General features: G+C 38.7%; 1 protein-coding gene across 1 annotated transcript in view; it reads left to right on the top strand.

Annotated features, from left to right (window-relative positions):
* Nucleotides 1-8,404: 8,404 nt before the first annotated feature.
* The window catches only part of pde11a (phosphodiesterase 11a), an 82,927-nt gene continuing 71,356 nt past the window's right edge, over nt 8,405-19,975 (top strand). The window contains exons 1-2 of the mRNA XM_051906381.1: nt 8,405-9,595; nt 13,233-13,391. Coding sequence (XP_051762341.1) covers nt 8,786-9,595; nt 13,233-13,391 — 969 coding nt within the window. The 5' untranslated portion in view covers nt 8,405-8,785. The remainder of the gene's footprint in view (nt 9,596-13,232; nt 13,392-19,975) is intronic.

The following is a 19,975-nucleotide window of genomic DNA, read 5'->3' as shown; positions in this document are numbered from 1 at the left end:
AACCTCACTCACTATAGAAATGAATGAAAATGGGAACAAAAAAAAAGAGAGACAGAGAGAGAGAGAGAGAGAGAGAGAGAGAATTGGCAGCTCTTTGTTATTTCCATGACAATGTTATATTATGCAATACTATTACTAATTGCTTAACACAAGAGGTTGTTGTAAATGCATTGTGTTTGTCTGATGTATTTGTCTGTTTACTTTCAGTGTTAAATAGTGTGTGTGCGTGTGTGTGTTCAAGCACCGATGGTGTGAGGACCCTATTGTAATTGCTCGGCGAATTCTTCTTCTTCTCCGAAATGAATCACATTTTTGAGGGTCGATTGCGCCACCTACAAAATTTCAATTAAGCGCCCTTCATGCTACGTTTCACGTACAGATATGAAATTCGGTAGACACATGTAACAGCTCAATACCTACAAAAAAGCCTGGGTGCAAAATCTGTAAACCCAGCAGGAAGTAAGATATTTTGAATTTTCTCTGCAAAATTTTGGCAGTTTTTGCCATTTCCACAAGTTGTACTTTAACGAATTCCTCCTAGAGCTTTAATCAGTTCAACATCATATTTGGTCAGTCTAATCTAAAGGCCTTTGAGACGTTAAATTGCGAAGATCTTGACTCCTCACTGAAGGGTGTGCCCGTGGCGGTCTGACAAATTTCGATGTTTCGCCTTGAAACAGGAAGTTGTTGTAACTTGGGCATACAATGTCCGATCTTCCCCAAACTTCACATGTTTTATTAGAGTCCTGGCCTGAAGATATCTACATGGGAATATTCAGTTACAGTCATAGCGCCACCTGTGGGTAACAGGAAATGACATGTTTTACACTGTGATTAACTCCTCATAGAGATTTAACCAGAAGCACATCATATATGGGTCAGTCTAATCTTAAGGCCTTTGTGACATTAAATTGCAAAGAGATAGAGTTTTCACTGTAGGGCGTGTCCGTGGCGGCCTGACAAAGTTCGATGTTTCGCCATGAAACAGGAAGCTGTAACTCGGGTATACAATGTTGGATCTGCCCCAAACTTCACATGTTTTATTAGAGTCCTGACCTGAAGACATCTACATGCCAATATTCAGTTACAGTCATAATGCCATCTGCTGGCAACAGGAAATGACATGTTTTACACTGAAATCAAGTCCTCATAGAGATTCAAACAGAACCACATCATATATAGTCAGTCTAATCTTAAGGCTTTAGCCATGTTAAATTGCAAAAATCTTGAGTTTTCGTTGGAGGGCGTGTCCGTGGCGGCCTGACAAAGTCTGATGTTTCGCCATGAAAGAGGAAGCTGTTGTAACTCAGGCATACAATGTCCGATCTGCCCCAAACTTCACATGTGTGATAAGAGTCCTGGCCTAAAGACATCTAGATGCCAATATTCAGTTAGTCATAGTGCCACCTGCTGGCAACAGGAAATGGTATGCTTTACACTTTAATTCACTCCCAGAAACACATTTCAATATGCCACGAAGTACCAAACACACTAGAAAAACGTTAAATCATGAAACACTAGGCTAAGTGCTAATGTATACGATTAACGCCACGAAACAGGAAGTTGTTGTCAAAGTGCCATCTGTTGGCAGCAGGAAGTGTGGCACTTTGAAATGACTTGGCCATAATTCTCCTGTATTTACTCGCTTACATGCATGTCGCTCACTGTTCACTGTTTTCCTGATGCCAACGGGTGGCGGTAAGCCCGTGTGCAAGGGCCCTTTCATCGCTGCTTGCAGCTTTAATGTTTTGTTTGTTTGTTTAGTATTGCTGTATAACTGTAAGAAGCAGGAACTTGGGAATACCTCGCTTTATTTTGTACTAGTCGAATGGTTTTCAGCTTTTTGCTGCTTTGGCTTAGCTATTTGGGTTGTGAAGCTGCTGATGGTGGTAATGTGAAAACATTCCTTTATTTGCTCCTGGTAGGATATAGTAATAACTTTTTAATATTTATCTGTAATATTGTTTTGCAGGGATTTGCCTCCAAGGAAGCTGAGATTTTGCCCTTTCCCCCTTTTTATTCTTTGCTGTGGTTGTCACACTTTCATCTAGTTTATGTTGGATTAACAAAAGTTTACTAAATTGACACTGCATAAAGATGAGTATTTTTCAACTTTTCAATGCTCTCAGTTTTAAGAACTGTTCACTAAAAGGCTCTTTGGGAACTAAAAATGGTTCTTCTATAGCATCATCTCCTAACAAGGCCACATATTAAGATCTGGATAGATTAGATGATAAGCAAACAACCAGTTCCCATATTCAAAATATTGGATGCAGAGGAGAAATGGGCAGGAATAAAATCTGAGCAACTTTGACAAGGGCCAGATTGTTATGGCAAGGCGACTGGATCAGAGTATCTCTGAAACGGCAAGGCTTGTGTGACAATTTACCAACAGTGTCTGAGGAGGGACCGACCAAACCCGCTGACAGGGTGTTGGGCGCTCAAGGCTCATCGATGCACAAGGGCAATGAAGTCTATCCTGTCTGGCTCGAGCCAACAGAAGGTCTACTGTGACACAAAATTTTAAAGATGGTTATAGGAGGAATGTGTCACAACACACAGTGCATCTCTCCCTGCTGCATATGGGGCTGCAGACCAATAAGAGTGCCTTTGATGACCCCTGTCCACTGTTGAAAGTGCAATGGGCATGCGAGCATCAGAACTGGACCTTGGAGCAGTGGAAGAAGGTCGCCTGCTCTGATGAGTCCTGTTTTCTTTTGAATCACGTGGATGGCCGTGTGTTCATCGTTTACCTGGGGAAGTGATGGCACCAGGATCACTGTGGGATTACAACAAGCCATTGGAGGGAGTGTGATGCTCTGGGCAATGTTCTGCTAGGAAATCCTGGATCAGGCCATTCATGTGGACATAAATTTGACACATTTGCCTAACACTGTTAAAAGAATATATTTGCTAAACACTGTTGCAGATCAGGTACAGCCCTTCATGATAATGGTGTTCGCTGGTGGAAGCGGCTTCTTTCAGCAGGATAATGCACCCTGCCACACTGCACACATTGTTCAGGAATGGTTTAAGGAACATGATGAAGAGTTCAAGTTGTTGCCTTGGCCTTCAAATTCCCCAAATCTCAATCCAGTTGAGCATCTGTGGGATGTGCTGGACCAACAACTGCAAAAAGCGTCCAATGTGTAAACAATATGAATTCAGGTAATGCATGGGTCTTAAAGGGTTAGTTCACCCAAAAATGAAAAAAATGTCATTAATTACTCACCCTCATGTCGTTCTACACCCATAAGACCTTCGTTCATCTTCGGAACACAAATTAAGATATTTTTGATTAAATCCAATGGCTCAGTGAGGCCTCCATTGCCAGCAATGGTACTTCCTCTCTCAAGATCCATAAAGGTACTAAAAATATATTTAAATCAGTTCATGTGAGTTCAGTGTTTCAACCTTAATATTATAAAGCGACAAGAATACTTTTTGTGCACCAAAAAAAAACAAAATAACGACTTTTTAACTATATCTACTGGTGGCCAATTTCAAAACACTGCTTCAGAGCATTATGAATCTTTTGAGTCAAATCAGTGATTCGGATCATGTATCAAACTGCAAAAACTGCTGAAATCACATGACTTTGGCGCTCTGAATCACTGATTTGATTCGCAAAGCTCTGAAGCTTCATGAAACAGTGTTTTGAAATGAGTATTGTTTAACCAATATACTCACATGAACTGATTTAAATTATGTTTTTAGTACCTTTATGGATCTTGAGAGAGGAAGTACCATTGCTGTCTATGTAGGCCTCACTGAGCCAACGGATTTCATCAAAAATATCTTAATTTGTACTTCTGGCCGGCGAGTGATGATAGAGTTTAACTGTTTTTGGAATTTAACCATTCTGACCGAGAGATCGGACGGGTAAGCTTCAGCCTGGAAAACGGGCGGAGAATACATTTTTCTGGCTGGGGAAGGCTCTCACAGCATCCGACGGGAGTTTAATACTCATGGCGATTTTACAGGTAAACTCTGCTGTGACACTGCCACAAATCAGAAAAAGAGGAAATATTTTCAATTAACAATAAGACTTAGAGAAAGAAAAGTTTAAATTGTCACACCATCGGCAGTATAGCTAGGCCATTTCGACTGGGAAGGCTCTCAACGGCATCCGACGGGAGTTCAATACTCGCAGCGATCGGATGGGTAAGCGCCGCCGGCAGTTACCCGAGAATAGAGTTTAGGCCATTTCATGTGGGAAGGAGCTCATGACATCCGAGGGGAGTTCAATAGTCATGGCATCAGTTGGGTAAGCCCCGTCAGTAGTCGCATGGGGATAATCGAGGGGGCTTTCGCGGCATCCAACAAGAGTCCAAATTTCAATGGCATGGAACGGAATTAGCCCTGCCGGTGATAAAACAAGGATGGTAGGGTGAGCTTCTGTGGGAGCAGAGGGGTTAATACTGCTCCAGCGATGAGAATGATTTGAACGAGGAACATTGAGATCGATTTTGAGTGTAAGCTGAAGTGCTAAAGCTGGAGAAAGGGAGGGGTGAAACATGGGTGGGGTCTGAAATAGTGGGATGAATTTTATGGTTAAAATTAGAGGTAATGGCAAATTCAGAGCATCAGAGAAAGCCAAAAGGCCAAAATGAACAGCGTCGAGTGTGCGGGCAGTATTAATGGAATGTGAACGTTCAGGCCCCACTTAATGAAATACTCATTAGGACACATAAAGGCCACATGGGGGATGAAATGTCATGTTATAGGCTACACGTTCTACTCGCCCAACAGAATCAGAATATATCGACAGGTTAAGTAGGCTAAATTTGACACAAATATCACTGTCAAATTCACACATCTCAGAGCACTAGGAATCCAGTGATAAAATGGACTTCTAGCCAAGGCCTAGTTCAAAGATTGTTCATGTTAGATAAATGTTAGGCCCAATATGTATGCCTACTGAATATCTTGCCAATTGTTATTGTTGTCATGGATGTTATGTTATGTTATGTTATGTTATGTTATCTTGATTGAAATTCCTATTGATAGGAGGTAATGACATATAGCAAATGTCCCCAGACGGTAAATGTGATTTCACCAAGTACAACAGTCGTAGATCAACATCTTTGTTGATCCTGGAACAACATTCCAATCAAGCAGATTTGAGTTTATAGTTTATGTCAAGTTCATGCTTACAAATGGTTAGGTGCTTCTACATCAGTGTTATTCACCCATAATTTCCCTCTGATTTTAGGGATAAGTTATGGTTTGGGTTAGGGTTAGATTTAGGGGTAGGGATATGACTAAAATTTCAGACAAAATATGTTGAACATGTCTTACTTGGCCAAATCACTTTGTCCGTTGACAAACGTAGGCCTAAAGTGACAAGGCATAAGTGCATGTTTGCAGAGTTATTAAAAAGACATTAATAGCTCAGCCTACCCTGCAAAAAAGCCTGCACTGGCCCTTTACGGGCCCACTTAGGGCTAGCATAAGGGCCCCCAGCGGGCTGCCAGCGCAGGGCCCCTGAGAATTTGTTCATTGGCAAAACGTTGGCCCCTTAGCGCTGGCCCTGCACAGACAGCCCTCACTTAGCCCCAGGAATCCCTCACTAGGCCCACACAGAGCCCGCACTATTAATCTACAACAATAAATCTGGCAGCACAGGGTGCCACACATTTACCATTAATGAAAATAACGGTTAATGATTGTTAAAAAAGAAATGGTCAGTGACTGGCTGGGACATCTGCCACTCAAATAGTCCCCAAATCATACTCTGCAAAAAGTAAATCTCTTTGATTCTGACCACTGCATAATGATTGAATCATCAATAAGTTATCAACTTCATCTAACCAGAATTTTTCTTGCATTTTTTGCTTAAACAAATGTGCTTCAAAAACACACAGTTACAGCAGCCAGAGAAACATTAAAGTTAGGAAGTTAAGGGTCAAGAGCCCAACTAAAGCAAACACTGACCTCCATAACGGCGACTTAAAAATTTACTATTTTCAATAAAACATCAACATCTAAAAGTTTTGTATGAAAGAAATAGTCAAACTGGATTGTAATAAGTGAAGATCTGTTAGTGTTTAATGTTCTGTTGCTGCCGGTCATGTGACAGTGTTTTCAGCTTATTTAAATAAGGAGATTTTACTTTACTGCCAGTCATTTGACCATTTTATCATCTAACTGTTTTGTTATTGTATGAAGTACAGATTATTTTACATACATTTGTATGTCATTTAAGAAAACAGAAAATGTTGTATAAAAATACAGCCAAACAGAGCATGGGAAACGAAAGTGGGCTGCTTACACAAAACCTGCATGGGCCCAAAGTTACAAAAGTTGCTCTGGGCCCGAACGGGCTGGCCCACACGGGGCCATCATGGTCTTTATGTGGGCAGTCCACTAGTGTGGACTGCTCACAGAGAGCCTGCAGTGAGCCCAAAGCTGTGGCAAGCCTGCACTGGGCCTGTTTAGGTTTGGTGGGCTGGCCCTAGCCCACTGTACCCGCACAAAGGCAGCATGGCCCCCGCAGGGGCATGTTTGCAGGGTATACTTTTTGTGTGTTTCCCAGATTTTTTATTGACAGGAAACGGGGAAAAATGAGTTTTAGTGACTAGCCAATCGCTATCACCAATATTTAAATATTTAAAGTTCTCCCCCCAGTTAAAGGGTTAGTTCACCCAAAAATGAAATTTGTGTCAATAATTACTCACCCTCATGTCGTTCCACACCCATAAGATCTTCACTCATCTTTGGAACACAAATTAAGATATTTTTGATGAAATCCAAGTTTTTTATTATCCCCATAGAAAGCCACATAATTACCGTCATTCAAGGTCCAGAAAGGTATTAAAGACATCATTAAAATAGTCAATGTAGCTACAGTGGTTCAACCTTAATGTTATGAAGCAACGAGAATACTTCTTGTGTGTAAAACAAAACAAAAATAACAACTTTATTCAACAATTTCTTCTCTACCCTGTCAGACTCATATGCAGTTGATGACGCAGTACAGTGCTTCCATGTTTACGTCTGAACGCGGGCTCATTATTGGCCGGCTCCTGCATCAGCATCACACGCATGCCTCATGCTGCTCACGTGGACAGGCGTCGGCCAATACTGAGCCGGCATTCGGACGTAGAACTTAGAAGCTCTGCAATGAAATTAGCGTAGGATAATGACAGGGAAGAGATGAATTTGTTGAATAAAGTCATTATTTTTGTTTTGTTTTTTGCGCACAAAAAGTATTCTCATCGCTTCATAACATTAAGATTGAACCACTGTAGTAATGACAGAAATTTCTTTTTTTGGGTGAACTAACGCTTTAACACTGCAAGACAGTTTGTAACAATCGCCCCTATTGGTCGATTTTACATGGATTAAAATTGGGGTCAGATTATGCTGTGTGAGCTTTTGGAGTGTTTAAAAAGATGAGACAGACAACAGAAATGAATAAATAAAATGTATTTACAATAATCACAAGGAACTTAAAACAACACAATAAAACCAGGAAAACTTAGTCTGTTAAAAGCATACAGTCTAAAACACCATACCCTAAAACAGTCCAAGTAACCTAGTGTGCTGATAAGTCCCAATGTGCAAGTAAGAAATGTCCACCGGTGTATATACAAATGTCCAAGCTTGCAGTACTTTCTGGAAAGGTAAGTCCACAGATGAGTAACTCCACAATCCAGGTACGTAGTGTCTGTTAGTGAGAGACTGATTGTTTGCCATGCTGCCTCCTTTATGCTGGCTTACTTCCTGGTTCCTTGGCAGACCCATACACATTTAAAGACATACACACATTAAAATAAGTAAGAGGAATAAAATGGCTAAGACAACATGTAACCCAAATAAAACTCAAATATACATAAAACCATCATGTTATATATACTGAGCAGATAAAACACGTGTCTTATGTGACAGTGTCACAAGTTGATGTAGTTTTTGAACTCTGTATGTGCCCTTACATTAATGTATGAGAGATTAGTGCATGGGTGAGAGTCTGTCGGAATAGCACCCTCAATTTTTAATTTCTTAAAACTCTTAAACTCTTAAAAAAATTATTTAATTTATGTGAGAAAATTAAGCCATCGTTTCAAAGATGTGGTCATGTGTTGACAGCTGCATAACTCAATTTGTCCACTAGAGGTCGGTGGAGCAGCAACTTTACATCAGGAATTCCTTAGAAAGTGAATTAGTAATATAATTTAACAGAGAGTATATATATATATATATATATATATATATATATATATACTTCAATCTTTAGAGGTTTGAATTGAATATGACATATATATATATATATATATGTATGTGTGTGTGTGTGTGTGTGTGTGTATCTTTTTATATATATATATATATATATATATATGTATATATATATATATATATATATATATAGGGTAAAATTATATTGACAATAATCAAGGGAGTTTTGAAAAGCCATTAAGACTGCGTTTCCAAGCGTTTCCTAAGATGAGCATCCTTATAATGCAACAGCCCAGTTATGAAAAGACTCAGGAGAGGATGAAGGGAGGAATGCGTGGTCGTGACGTCAGTGACGCACCTGCGAAGCGCTCTGTCGCATCATCTCACTGGCGCTGCTTTAGAATGAACGAGAGCGAGTTATTCAGCATCAGATGCGACCGTGTACGGAACAGCTGGATCACAACATGAACGAAAGCTGAACTTAACGAGGACTACGTCCCCTCTTCTCTCGGAGGATCTATTGTTTTAAGTTTGCGAATGATTCGTTGAGCTCTACACTCACATAAATGACCGTTCAAAACACGGGTTCGTCTCGTTTTATTTGCAGATGACCGTAGCGGCAGCGATGGCAGGGTCAAATATGGTCTTCTCCGATGTCGAAAGTTTTCTAGACGAGCACCCGGAATTATTAGAGGACTATTTAAACAGAAAAGGCAAAGCGAGTATGGTGGAAAAGTGGCAGAAGAACCATCACGCGACTAAAACTCCGGCGAACTCCAGCGGCGCGGACGCGGAGAAAGCAGCGAACGCGTGCAGTAAAGACAGCTGGGCGAGCAGAGGAGATGGGCTACAGAGACGAGCCTCGCAGAAAGAACTGCGGAAGACATTCGCAAGGTCTAAAGCCATCAATGCCAACAGGACTTATGACGAACACGTCAACTCCAGAGCCCAGGAGCCCCTGACCAGCATGAGGAGGCGCGCGCTGCTGCGTAAAGCCAGCTCCCTTCCCCCGACCACCGCGCACATCCTCTCCGCGCTGCTGGAGTCCCGGGTCAACATCCCTCAGTACCCCTCCACCGCCGTAGACTACAAATACTACCTGAAAGAGAACAACGAGAGGGAGTTTTTCCTGGAACTCGTCAAAGACATCTCCAACGACCTGGATTTGACCAGTCTGAGCTACAAGATCCTGGTGTTTGTGTGCATCATGGTGGATGCTGACCGCTGCTCCCTGTTCCTGGTGGAGGGACCAGCCAATAAAAAGACTCTGGTGTCCAAGTTTTTCGATGTGCACGCTGGAACCACAGTGCTGCCCTCTCTGAGTAACTCGGATGAGGTGCAGGTGCCCTGGGGAAAGGGCATCATTGGATATGTGGCTGAACATGGGGAGACGGTCAACATTCCCGATGCATATCAGGTGAAAGCAGGAATGAAAGCAGATTGTTTCTTGTCCCTAAGGATGTGCGGGACTTCTGTAATGTTTTGGAAACACAGTTATAAAGGGATCAAAGTAATAAGATCTTACTGGATAAAGTAAAATTCCTATTCCTTCAGAACGATTTCTTACAGGATACTTGGAGCCCTTTAGGATGCTTGTTTCCAAATAATGAAAGAAATTCCTTTGGGATTAGGGAATCTTCAGGGTTTTGACTATAGGATCCATTCACATTGCATTTTCACATTTGGATAATTAATTATCAGATAGACAAGGAAAGTATTTTACTGAGACATTCATTGATAAAACTCAAAATTCCCAGTGCATATCAGGTGAAGCAGGTATAAAATGATTGTTTCTAGTCCATAAATTCTGTGCACAGGATTGCTGATGGAAGTTCTGCCATAATTTGGAACAAATGTAAAGGGATCAAAATAAATTCATGTCTTAAACTGAGACAGGAATTTCACTTTAGTAGTAAAAACACCCAACATCCCAATGGAAATTGCATAATACAATTGTTCCAGATTATGATGAACTGTTTCAGCAATTGTAAAGGGACCAAAGTAACAGTCAAAAAACTCTTACTTTGATCTGTTACAATTGTTCTGAATTATGATGACTTGGGTCATTTGCATTACATTTTCCCATATGCATAATTACTGATCAGAATTTTAATGAGATGGAGAAACAACAAGCATTCTTAATGCATTAAAGGTGAAACAGGAATACAATGATTGTTTCTAGTTTTAAAAAAAATCCTTAAAGATGCGCACAGAATCGCTAATGGAATGTCTATTATAATTTGGAATCAATCTTAATGGGAAAAAAAAAAAAAAATCAAGATCCCATTCTGACATTCTAATTTCACTGCTGAAAAATCATTATGCATAATCAACAACATAATTCTTTTATCCTACTCGATTAAAAAACAGCCAAAGGTGGTTTCCTCTGGTCACGTCTGATGGTTTTAGAGGAGTTTTGTGCACTTCCCAGCTTCTAAACCAGCTGAACACCAGGATGGGAGACTGATCTAACCAGTCTCAAAAATATAGTAAAAACAGTAAAATTGTGAAATATTATTACAATTTAAAATAGCTGTTTTCTATCTGAATATATATTGTGAACTGTAATTTATTTTAAGCATCATTACTCAAGTCTTCAGTGTCACATGATCAGCATTTTAGAATGATTTCTGAAGGCAAACCACCCTAGACTGTTATGTTTTTTACCCAGTAGTATTGTATTTGATTCTTGATTCTCATTTGATCCCAGTAGAAACTGAATTAGGGTTAGGAAAGCATTAGCATGTTTTGCCTAGGTCACTCAAATGACATTTTCCCATACGGATAATGACTTGCAGCACAGACAGGAGAGTATTTTATTGTGAGCCCTGAATGACGTTTTGCTTTGATTATTCCCCGAGATCCATAAAAGGCCTTAGTGAAATAATGAGTTGTGTGAGAAGATCTGAGTATTGATTACTGAATCGATCAGCTCAGACAAACTTCACCCTCTCTGCTCCACAGATAGACTCCTGACGTTCTGATGATGTTGATGATGATGAGGCCAGCTCGCAGTTCTCTAATTAGTCTGTCAATCTGTGTTTGCCTTTTCATTTAGCAAGCAGAGCAGATCATTAAAACTGCATTTATACCAGTAAACTCAGCAATTCAGAGACCATTCAAACACGAGATGGAAACATGAATTGTGCAAAAGTGGCTCAGCAAACATTATTCATTAAAATTAATTGAAGATAGTAACGCTTTCATTAATAACTTTCATTAATAAGTCATTTACAGCATTAAGTGTAGATACATAAATTATGTACTTCAAAATATGAATAAATAATGATGTAATATGATTCATGATATTTCTGTATACTGCATTTGAACATTAAAGGGATAGTTCACCCAAAAATGAAAATCTGATGTTTATCTGCTTACCCCCAGGGCATTCAAGATGTAGGTGACTTTGTTTCTTCAGTAGAACACAAATGATGATTTAACTCCAACCATTGCGGTCTGTCAGTCGTATAATGTATTGAAACAGTTACACCATCTATGAGAGTCAAAAAAACATGCACAAACAAATCCAAATTAAACCCTGCGGCTCGTGACGACACATTGATGTCCTAAGACACGAAACGATCAGTTTGTGCGAGAAACCGAACAGTATTTATATACGTGAGGTGTGTACGCGCTCTGGCGTAGTTTAAAGGATTAGTCCACTTTCAAATAAAATTTTCCTGATAATTTCCTCACCCCCATGTCATCCAAGATGTTCATGTTTCTTTCTTCGGTCGAAATGAAATTAAGGTTTTTGATGAAAACATTCCAGGATTATTCTCCTTATAATGGACTTCAATGCCCTCTCCAAACAGTTGAAGGTCAAAATGTCAGTTTCAGTGCAGCTTCAAAGGGCTTTAAACGATACCAGATGAGGAATAAGGGTTTCATCTAGCGAAACGATCGGTCATTTTCTAAAAAATACAAATACAAACACAAATGATCGCCTTGCACGTGCTTCCGCTTTCCATATTCTTCAAAAGGCTTACGCTGTATGTCCTACCCTTCCCTTTTCTACTTACCGCGTTCGTTCCGTAAGTTGAATAGGAAAGGCGTAGATAAGACCCTTATTCCTTGTCTGGTATCGTTTAAACTACGCCAGAGCGCGTACACACCTCACGCACCGGATGCTGTGTGCAAGGCAGTTGGACATAGTGGTGTTTTAGAGGTAAAAAATGATATAAATATTGTTCGGTTTCTCTCACAAACTGATCGTTTCGTGTCTTAGGACATTAATGTGTTGTCACGAGCCGCAGGGTTTAATTTGGATTTGTCTGTGCATGTTTTTTTGACTCTTATAGTTCCCATTGACATGCATTATAAGACTGACAGACTGCAACGGTTGGACTTAAAAATCATCATTTGTGTTCTACTGAAGAAACAAAGTCACCTACATCTTGGATGCCCTGGGGGTAAACAGATAAACATCAAATTTTCATTTTTGGGTGAACTATCCCTTTAACTAATCTTTATTTAATGTTAATGTTTGTTACTGTTAACAATGGAATCTATACTACCAGTCAAAAGTTTTTTTTTAAATGCTTTTCTGCTCACCAAGGCTGCATTTATTTGATCAGAAATACAGTAAAAACAGTATTGTGAAATAATATTACCATTTAAAATAGCTGTTTTCTATGTGAATATATGTTAAAATGCAATTTATTCCTGTGAATTCAGCTTTGCCTCAGAAATGAATTACATTTTATAATATATTCACATAAAAAACAGTTATTTTAAATTGTAATAATATTTCACAGTATTACTGTGTTTACTGTATGTATTTTATCACATAAATGCAGCTTTGAAGAGCAGAAGAAACATCTTTTAAAAACAAATTTTTGACTGATAGTGTAATATAAAGCAGAGGAGTAGTTGTCAGACTTTTTACTCCAGGTAGTTTTCTCAGGGTTTCTGTCACTTCCTGTATATTTAGTGCCGCTAGTAGCATAGCAATGACACACTTCACTTTTAATTAGTCTGGCTTCTCTTTACAGTTATTATAAGTGTTCCCATTCAGCAGAGACTGAGATTGTCTCTTGTCCTCTTTATAGGACCATCGTTTCAGTGATGAGATTGATAAACTCACCGGATATAAAACCAAGTCTCTGCTGTGCATGCCCATCCACAACAGTGATGGAGAGGTCATCGGGGTCGCGCAGGCCATCAACAAGAGTCCCAATGGAGCACTGTTCACTGAAGACGACGAAAAGGTACTGCATGCACATGCTCAGTAACACACACCGCTGAAACTTATACTACATAATATGCTTGCCTTCTCTCTTCTGCTCTTGTTATGCTTCTATAAACATTTGATTTCATGTGCAAAGGTTTAATTTCCTACTTTGAATGACTGAATGTTACACATGCAAACAAGTGGTGAGCTCCAACTTACCTCAACACATCTGCCTGGAAGTTTCTAGCATGTCTAGTAAGATTAGCTGGTTCAGGTTTGTTTAATTGTGGTTGGAGCTGAACTCTTGCAGGACAGTGACCCTCCAGGAGCAGGACTGGACACCCCTGTGTTAGGCAGAGTGTCTGCGCTGCTGTTTTCAAGGAAAGTACTGTAGATGATTTCTACAGACGAAAATTATAAAAATGGCGTGTCTATTTACATTAAGTGCAAATAGCATCCCTTGTTGGCAAACGCTATTTACACTAGCTCCGCCCACCAATGTCTGGTTCTGTCACTCAAGTTTTAAAAAAGACACGCAGAATTCAACTTCTTCAGTGGTGCAGCAGCATCGAGTAAGGCTTGCAGATCTAGCTTTTAAAGCGATCGAATTGGGTTCGAATCAGCCTTTTGTTTGGGTTAGGGGAAGTGTAGGTAGGGTTTTTATTCTCCCAATAAGGCATCCATTTAATAATTTTAATAAATATAATCATTTACACTCTATGATATTATTGCATCCTGTTAATGTACGCGACCAAAAAAGTTTGAGAACCACTGACTTAGTGTAAATAACATTTCACTTAGTGTAAATAGCAGCATTTTCTTAGCGATATGCTATTTACACTAGGTGAAAATAGCGATAGATTCTATTTACACCATGTAAAATGATCAATTCTTTACAATAAGAGAAACAGTAATTAGATGCTATCTATACTTTATATTGGCAGATATCTATTGCTATTTGCACTTAGTATAAAGTGTTTGTAGATAATAAGCGGACAGTCTACTAATACTCTAATGACTGCTAGTTGACATGTAGGTGCAATGTTACTTAATCAGTGCTGGGTGGATTACTTACAAATTTATTCCACTCTTTGTTATCAACAATGTGAAGTGCGTTAAACAGGCTTTCTCAAACCGGGGTTTGTGTAAGAACTACAGGGTGTTTGGAAATTGATGAAAAGCTAATAATTAAATAAATCTTAAAAATGTTTTAACAATCAAAATCAAACACTTACTAAAAATATTTTACTTTTTTATGCTGTGTGGCCTCTCAATTTTCAAGGCAATTATAGCCATCTAACTAGTGTGTGCAATTCCAAAAATCTGGAAGGCTTTCAGAACATATATATGCAATAGGCTTTTTTAGAAAGGAAACTTTAAAAGATAAAATTAGGAAGGATTTTAAAAATGAGAAGAATTAGGGAGAATCAGTAAATTATGAATAATTTACTGCCACTTTGTGAATATTAAGTAATCATATAATCAATAAAAAAGCAACTGTAGTCTGATTACAAGTATTTTAAAAACTAATATAATCTAATAAAACTATTTAATTTTAGGAACCTGATTACGTAATCCAGATTACATATAATCAGTTACTACCCAGCACTGCTTATAGTTAATAACAATACATTAAAAATGCAATTTATACATAAAACGACATCGATACACCTCTTTTATGATGAGCATATTTTTCATTTTTCAAATTCAATTAATGTCAGGATGATACAATTGTCTGATAGCATCATAATAAACAACAACTTTGAAAAGATAACTTTAGAAAGTATTTTGGCAAAATTTCTTCTAATTGTTTCTTAGAAAAGAAATCACTATTTCACTACTTAACTACTTACTAACATTTGAAAAATGTTTGTGCTCCAACTCAAAGTCATGCTTTGCAACCAACATGCAGGAAATAAACAAAATATTGAAAAACAGGAAATGACATCAAAGAAAGAACCCCTGCAGATTCAGACTGTGTGTCAAGGTCAATAAAGGTATAGGAACTAGCAATTTTCCCCTAGGGGCATTTTCCTGGTTGCATTCGCACCGGCAGTAGGAACTCTGAAGTGACGTAAGCCTGTCGACAGCGATGTCATTTAAGCGTGGCATTCAACAACGTCAACAACTCCGTAGCATAAAGGTTGAGAAGTGCCTGGACTTTCCATGCTGGTGTTTCGCATGCGTTCAGCCAATCAATGTACACTCACATTACTGGTAGTTCCTATTGCGCTGGTTTAGACCCTACTCTGAAGTAGGAGCTAAATTAGTCCCCCCAAAAGGTGTTCGTGAAACTAAAATCGTTCCCAGTTCATGTGGTGAGAACACTCCAAAAAGCCGGTACTTCTGCCAATAGTTATAGGAACTATAAAAATTTCCTCCAATGCGAAAGCCCCTAAAAAGTCTCTAAAAACTTCAGATAATTTGACCCTTTTATGACAAGTCAAAGTTATTTGAAGTAGTAAAATGACTCCCCATGCTTTTACTTATTTATAAGCTCAAAATATACAAATATTTTTGCTTTTATCATCACTCTTACTTGTTATTGCCCTATTAACAGATTATTTTATCTCTGTGCTAATAAAGTGTTAGAGAGTGAAATTTACTTTAGTGCATGCAGTTGAGGAGATTGCAGTGATATATCATTGTACTTAAACGTGTAGCTTTGCACTGACGACACAAACTGTGTCCTTATGTAATGCTGTCATTGGATAACTGTGAGTGGGTTGAGTGTTCATGACTGTCTGCGTAAAGTTGAATAGTTAGTGTTAGCGTCAGTTGCCCTTGTCATCATTTGTTCTGGGCTAAGGTAGCGTGGTCAACCACGCCACGCTCTCGTGAAAAAGAAATATAGTGTCTCATTAATGTTGACCTTCAGTAACAATGAAGTCTTTATAAACACAGAAGCAGTTCTCATATGGCAGAGTCATTAATCAGCGGCCGCTGCTGAAATCCCTGAGCCGCGCTGCTCTGTTTACAGGAGCTCAAGTGACACCGGTAATACGACGTCTTTCATGGGGGAAGTGCGGCACGTGTGAAACGTGTGAATATACCACCTTAAAGGACAGAATCATTGGAACTATTTTGTTCCATTCAAAGTACTTTTGGAGTACCATGTACTGTAAATACAGTATCATATGTAATCATATCAAAGTGACATGGTAACAACACAGTACTTGGGTAAGGGTTAGTAGTGGTGATTTCTAATGCAGTCTACTATTTATTTTTTTGGGGCTGATACTGATTTTAACAAACAATTATTGGCTGATTCTGATACCGATATTTGTCACTTGCTCTCTTATTTGAAATTTTGTCATTAACAGAGATAGTATTTTGATCATGTTTTAAATTATTGCTGCATTATCAAATAATTTCTAATGAACATGGATTGGATCCATTTAACATTCAGCAGGCTGACATAAATACAACAGAACAAAGATACATATGAAATAAACAGTGCTTTTTAGGTAGGTTTAACAGTTTTCAGGTACAGAAATAAAGTAAACAAATGTAAAATAACACTGCATATTCTTCGCTGTATAAATGAAATACATATTAATCACTCCTTATTGTAACAGACTTTATTGTGATTAATCTTCTAATTTGTTTTTGTATACATTTTAATATTTTTTGTAAGTTTAAATATGTATAAGATCTGCACTATCTCCTTTACAAAGGCGGGACTCTTATTTTGACGGGTCTTCTAGTCTAAGGAGCAATACGGGCAATGAAAGGCAGTTCTTCTTTGTTATATTTGCAGATTTAAAGTTTGCCAGATTATTAAGCACCTGCTAAAAAGGCATGAGGTCTGTATATATTTGCTTACTGTTAGTTGTAATAAGTGTTTTGTTTAAGTGTTTTTTTGTTGTTGTTGTTTTGTCTTTTGTTATTTGAACATGAAAGCACAGACAGCAGCACTAGGATTATGCAACAGACATTATACAGCTCAGTGCCTTCACGCAGTTAATTAATAAATCATCAGTTTATTTTTTCCTGCTATAGCCGATATGCCGATGGTTGTAAATTGAGCAAAAATTTGCTGATAAATATCAGCGACTGCATCAGTCAGCGCTAGGGATATTTTGGGCTCGTAAAAAACAAATATTCGTTTATTTAAATCACTTTAAACGAGAAGGACGTTATTTTTTTTTTAATTTATCAAGATTTTGTAACCATTTCTGAACAAGCTTACGATTAGGCAATATACACAACAAGCTTACTATATCTTAAGGTTTTCTTTTAGTTCAAAGCATTAAACAATATGTGCAAACAAACAAAACAAAAAAAATTAAAGAACAAAAGCATTTAAGCTCAAGCAGCGCGAACGGGAAAAACACTAATAAAGCCAGTGCCAGTTATCGTACAAAACGTACATAATACACTCGAGTCAGTATATGGTTATCGTTTTCATATTGTTTCACGTGTTGAGAAACACAATAATATTAACATGCTCGGTGAGAAAACGAGCCAAGCTGACAGACATTGCAGAAACACAAAGATAATGATAATACATAACGGTATGCTAGGCTAATGGCTCGTTTCCACTGAGCGGTACGGTACGGTTCGGTACAGTACGGTACGCAATTTTTGCCGTTTCCATTGTCAAAAGTTGTGAATGGTACCCTAATTCCGAACCGTACCGTACCACTTTTTTGGGACCCTTTCATTGGGATACCAAGCACAATAGTACCGTACCAAAAGGGTGGAGCTACACTCTGCAGAACGTTGATTGACAGAGAATCGTCACTTGCGCTAATTTTAAAAGGGACAACACAAGAGGTGCCACACACAACTGTGGTCCAGGCAATGCATGCATTCATTATCTTCACTTCATGTAGGCTATATAGCAAAACGAAATATAAAACACAACCCTGCCTTATTTCGTTTTCATTTAAAAAATATGAAACCTATTAATGTGTGGTTCAGGCAATATGTGCATATGTACTCTGATTATCTTCACTGTATATGTAGCCTACATGTAGCCTATAATAAAATGAAATAAGACAAAACAACCCTCTCTTTTTGTTAAAAGTCAGTTTTAATTATCAATAATAACCATTATAGAAGTATAAGTATAAAGTATGAGAAGCTATAAACGTACAGCGCACTAAGTACAATGGTAAATTTAAATAAATATATAAAGTTATCAAACTTCACTTTGCCCTCAGCCAAAACAATTTGCCCGGGAACAAATTATAAATTCATGAGACCAAAGATTGCCCGTTATACACAAGATAAATGATATCTCGTTTTTAACCACTACAGAGACATCTGAGCCAGCGGCAAAAGTCAGAAGGACTAGCCGAGGTACAGCTGCTCTCGGCTGGGTACATGAGCGCTGAGCGCCCGGTGATCGCCTTGATATCACAACTCCGACAATGTCAGATCAAATTTTCAAATAGGCGCTATCTTTATAAATAAACCACAGATTTGAGCTTCAAACAACTACATTCTCGCCTGAAAAACTTTTAAAACTACATTTCATGACACAATAAAGTAGTTTTTAAATTACGCGGGTTTTCTCCTCCGCTTCTCCGCTATTGACGCTTGCTGGTAGTTGCCAACTACCATGGACATCTGAACTTTGCGTACTTGGTATTGTGAAACGCCGAATGTTGGCGTGCAGCAAGCAAAGCCTGAATTTCTTCTTGTGACAGACAGCCTCAAGCCGAGAAGCAAGAACAAGATCTGCTGTATCCATTGTTGTTTACTGTGTCGTTTTCTTCTTCGCGCGAGAAAGACGTCGATCACTACTTTCCGGCTACACCACGCCTATCAAGTAAGGGTAGCCTACTGTTGGCGGTGGAAACGCAAGCCTGTTCAGGGTGTACCGTTCCGAACCGTACCGTACCGTACCGCTCAGTGGAAACGAGGCATAAGTTTCTAACGGCAGCACTTTGTTTTCTGTTCATAAATATGTCTCCCTCAACGAAACTTAAAGGAAACATATATCTCAAAATCATTTTGCTATCTGATTATCTTCTCGGCTCACTCGGGGGTACATCTGCGCTTACCTGTCGTGAATGTGGGTGTTTGGATTTTATGTGCTTTCTCAATATGGTGGTGATATTATGATAACTCAGTTTCATTAATTCATTTGATCAAAAGTAATTCCATTTTGTACGATCATTTTCATCTAAGTAATTCCAAACTTTGCGAGACAGACGACAATATTATGTGACGAACAAATAAAATAAACTTGTTCAACACGCTCCACAGCGCCACCCGATGCATTTAGTTATAACTGCGAGTTTTAGTGCTTAGGATTTATCATGGATTCACTGCATTTACGGCCAGCAAAGCAACATAGTAAAATTCGAATAGTATTTTTATTTTTCGAATATTAATTACAGATCAAATATTCGACTATTTGTGCACACCCCTAGTCAGCGCATTACTGTCTGAAATCCTACTGAGTGGAGCTCTGCTTTGTCATACCCTTGTGAAAAAGAATGCTTCATTGTGTTGAATGTGCAACTGCAGTGTCTTAAAAGTATATTTGGTGACATTTTGTTGTACTCTTGTTTCCCACACAATATTTAAAACAAGTCTGTAATGGAAAATGGCCCTGGTGCAAAGTCAACCTGAAGTGGTGTGGTTTCTTTTAAAAACTGTTTCTAA

The sequence above is a fragment of the Ctenopharyngodon idella genome, chromosome 9, assembly GCF_019924925.1.
Source record: "Ctenopharyngodon idella isolate HZGC_01 chromosome 9, HZGC01, whole genome shotgun sequence".
Classification (NCBI taxonomy): Eukaryota; Metazoa; Chordata; class Actinopteri; order Cypriniformes; family Xenocyprididae; genus Ctenopharyngodon; species Ctenopharyngodon idella.
Note: the sequence above shows the minus strand (reverse complement) of the source record. Positions and strands in the feature narration are given on the sequence as shown.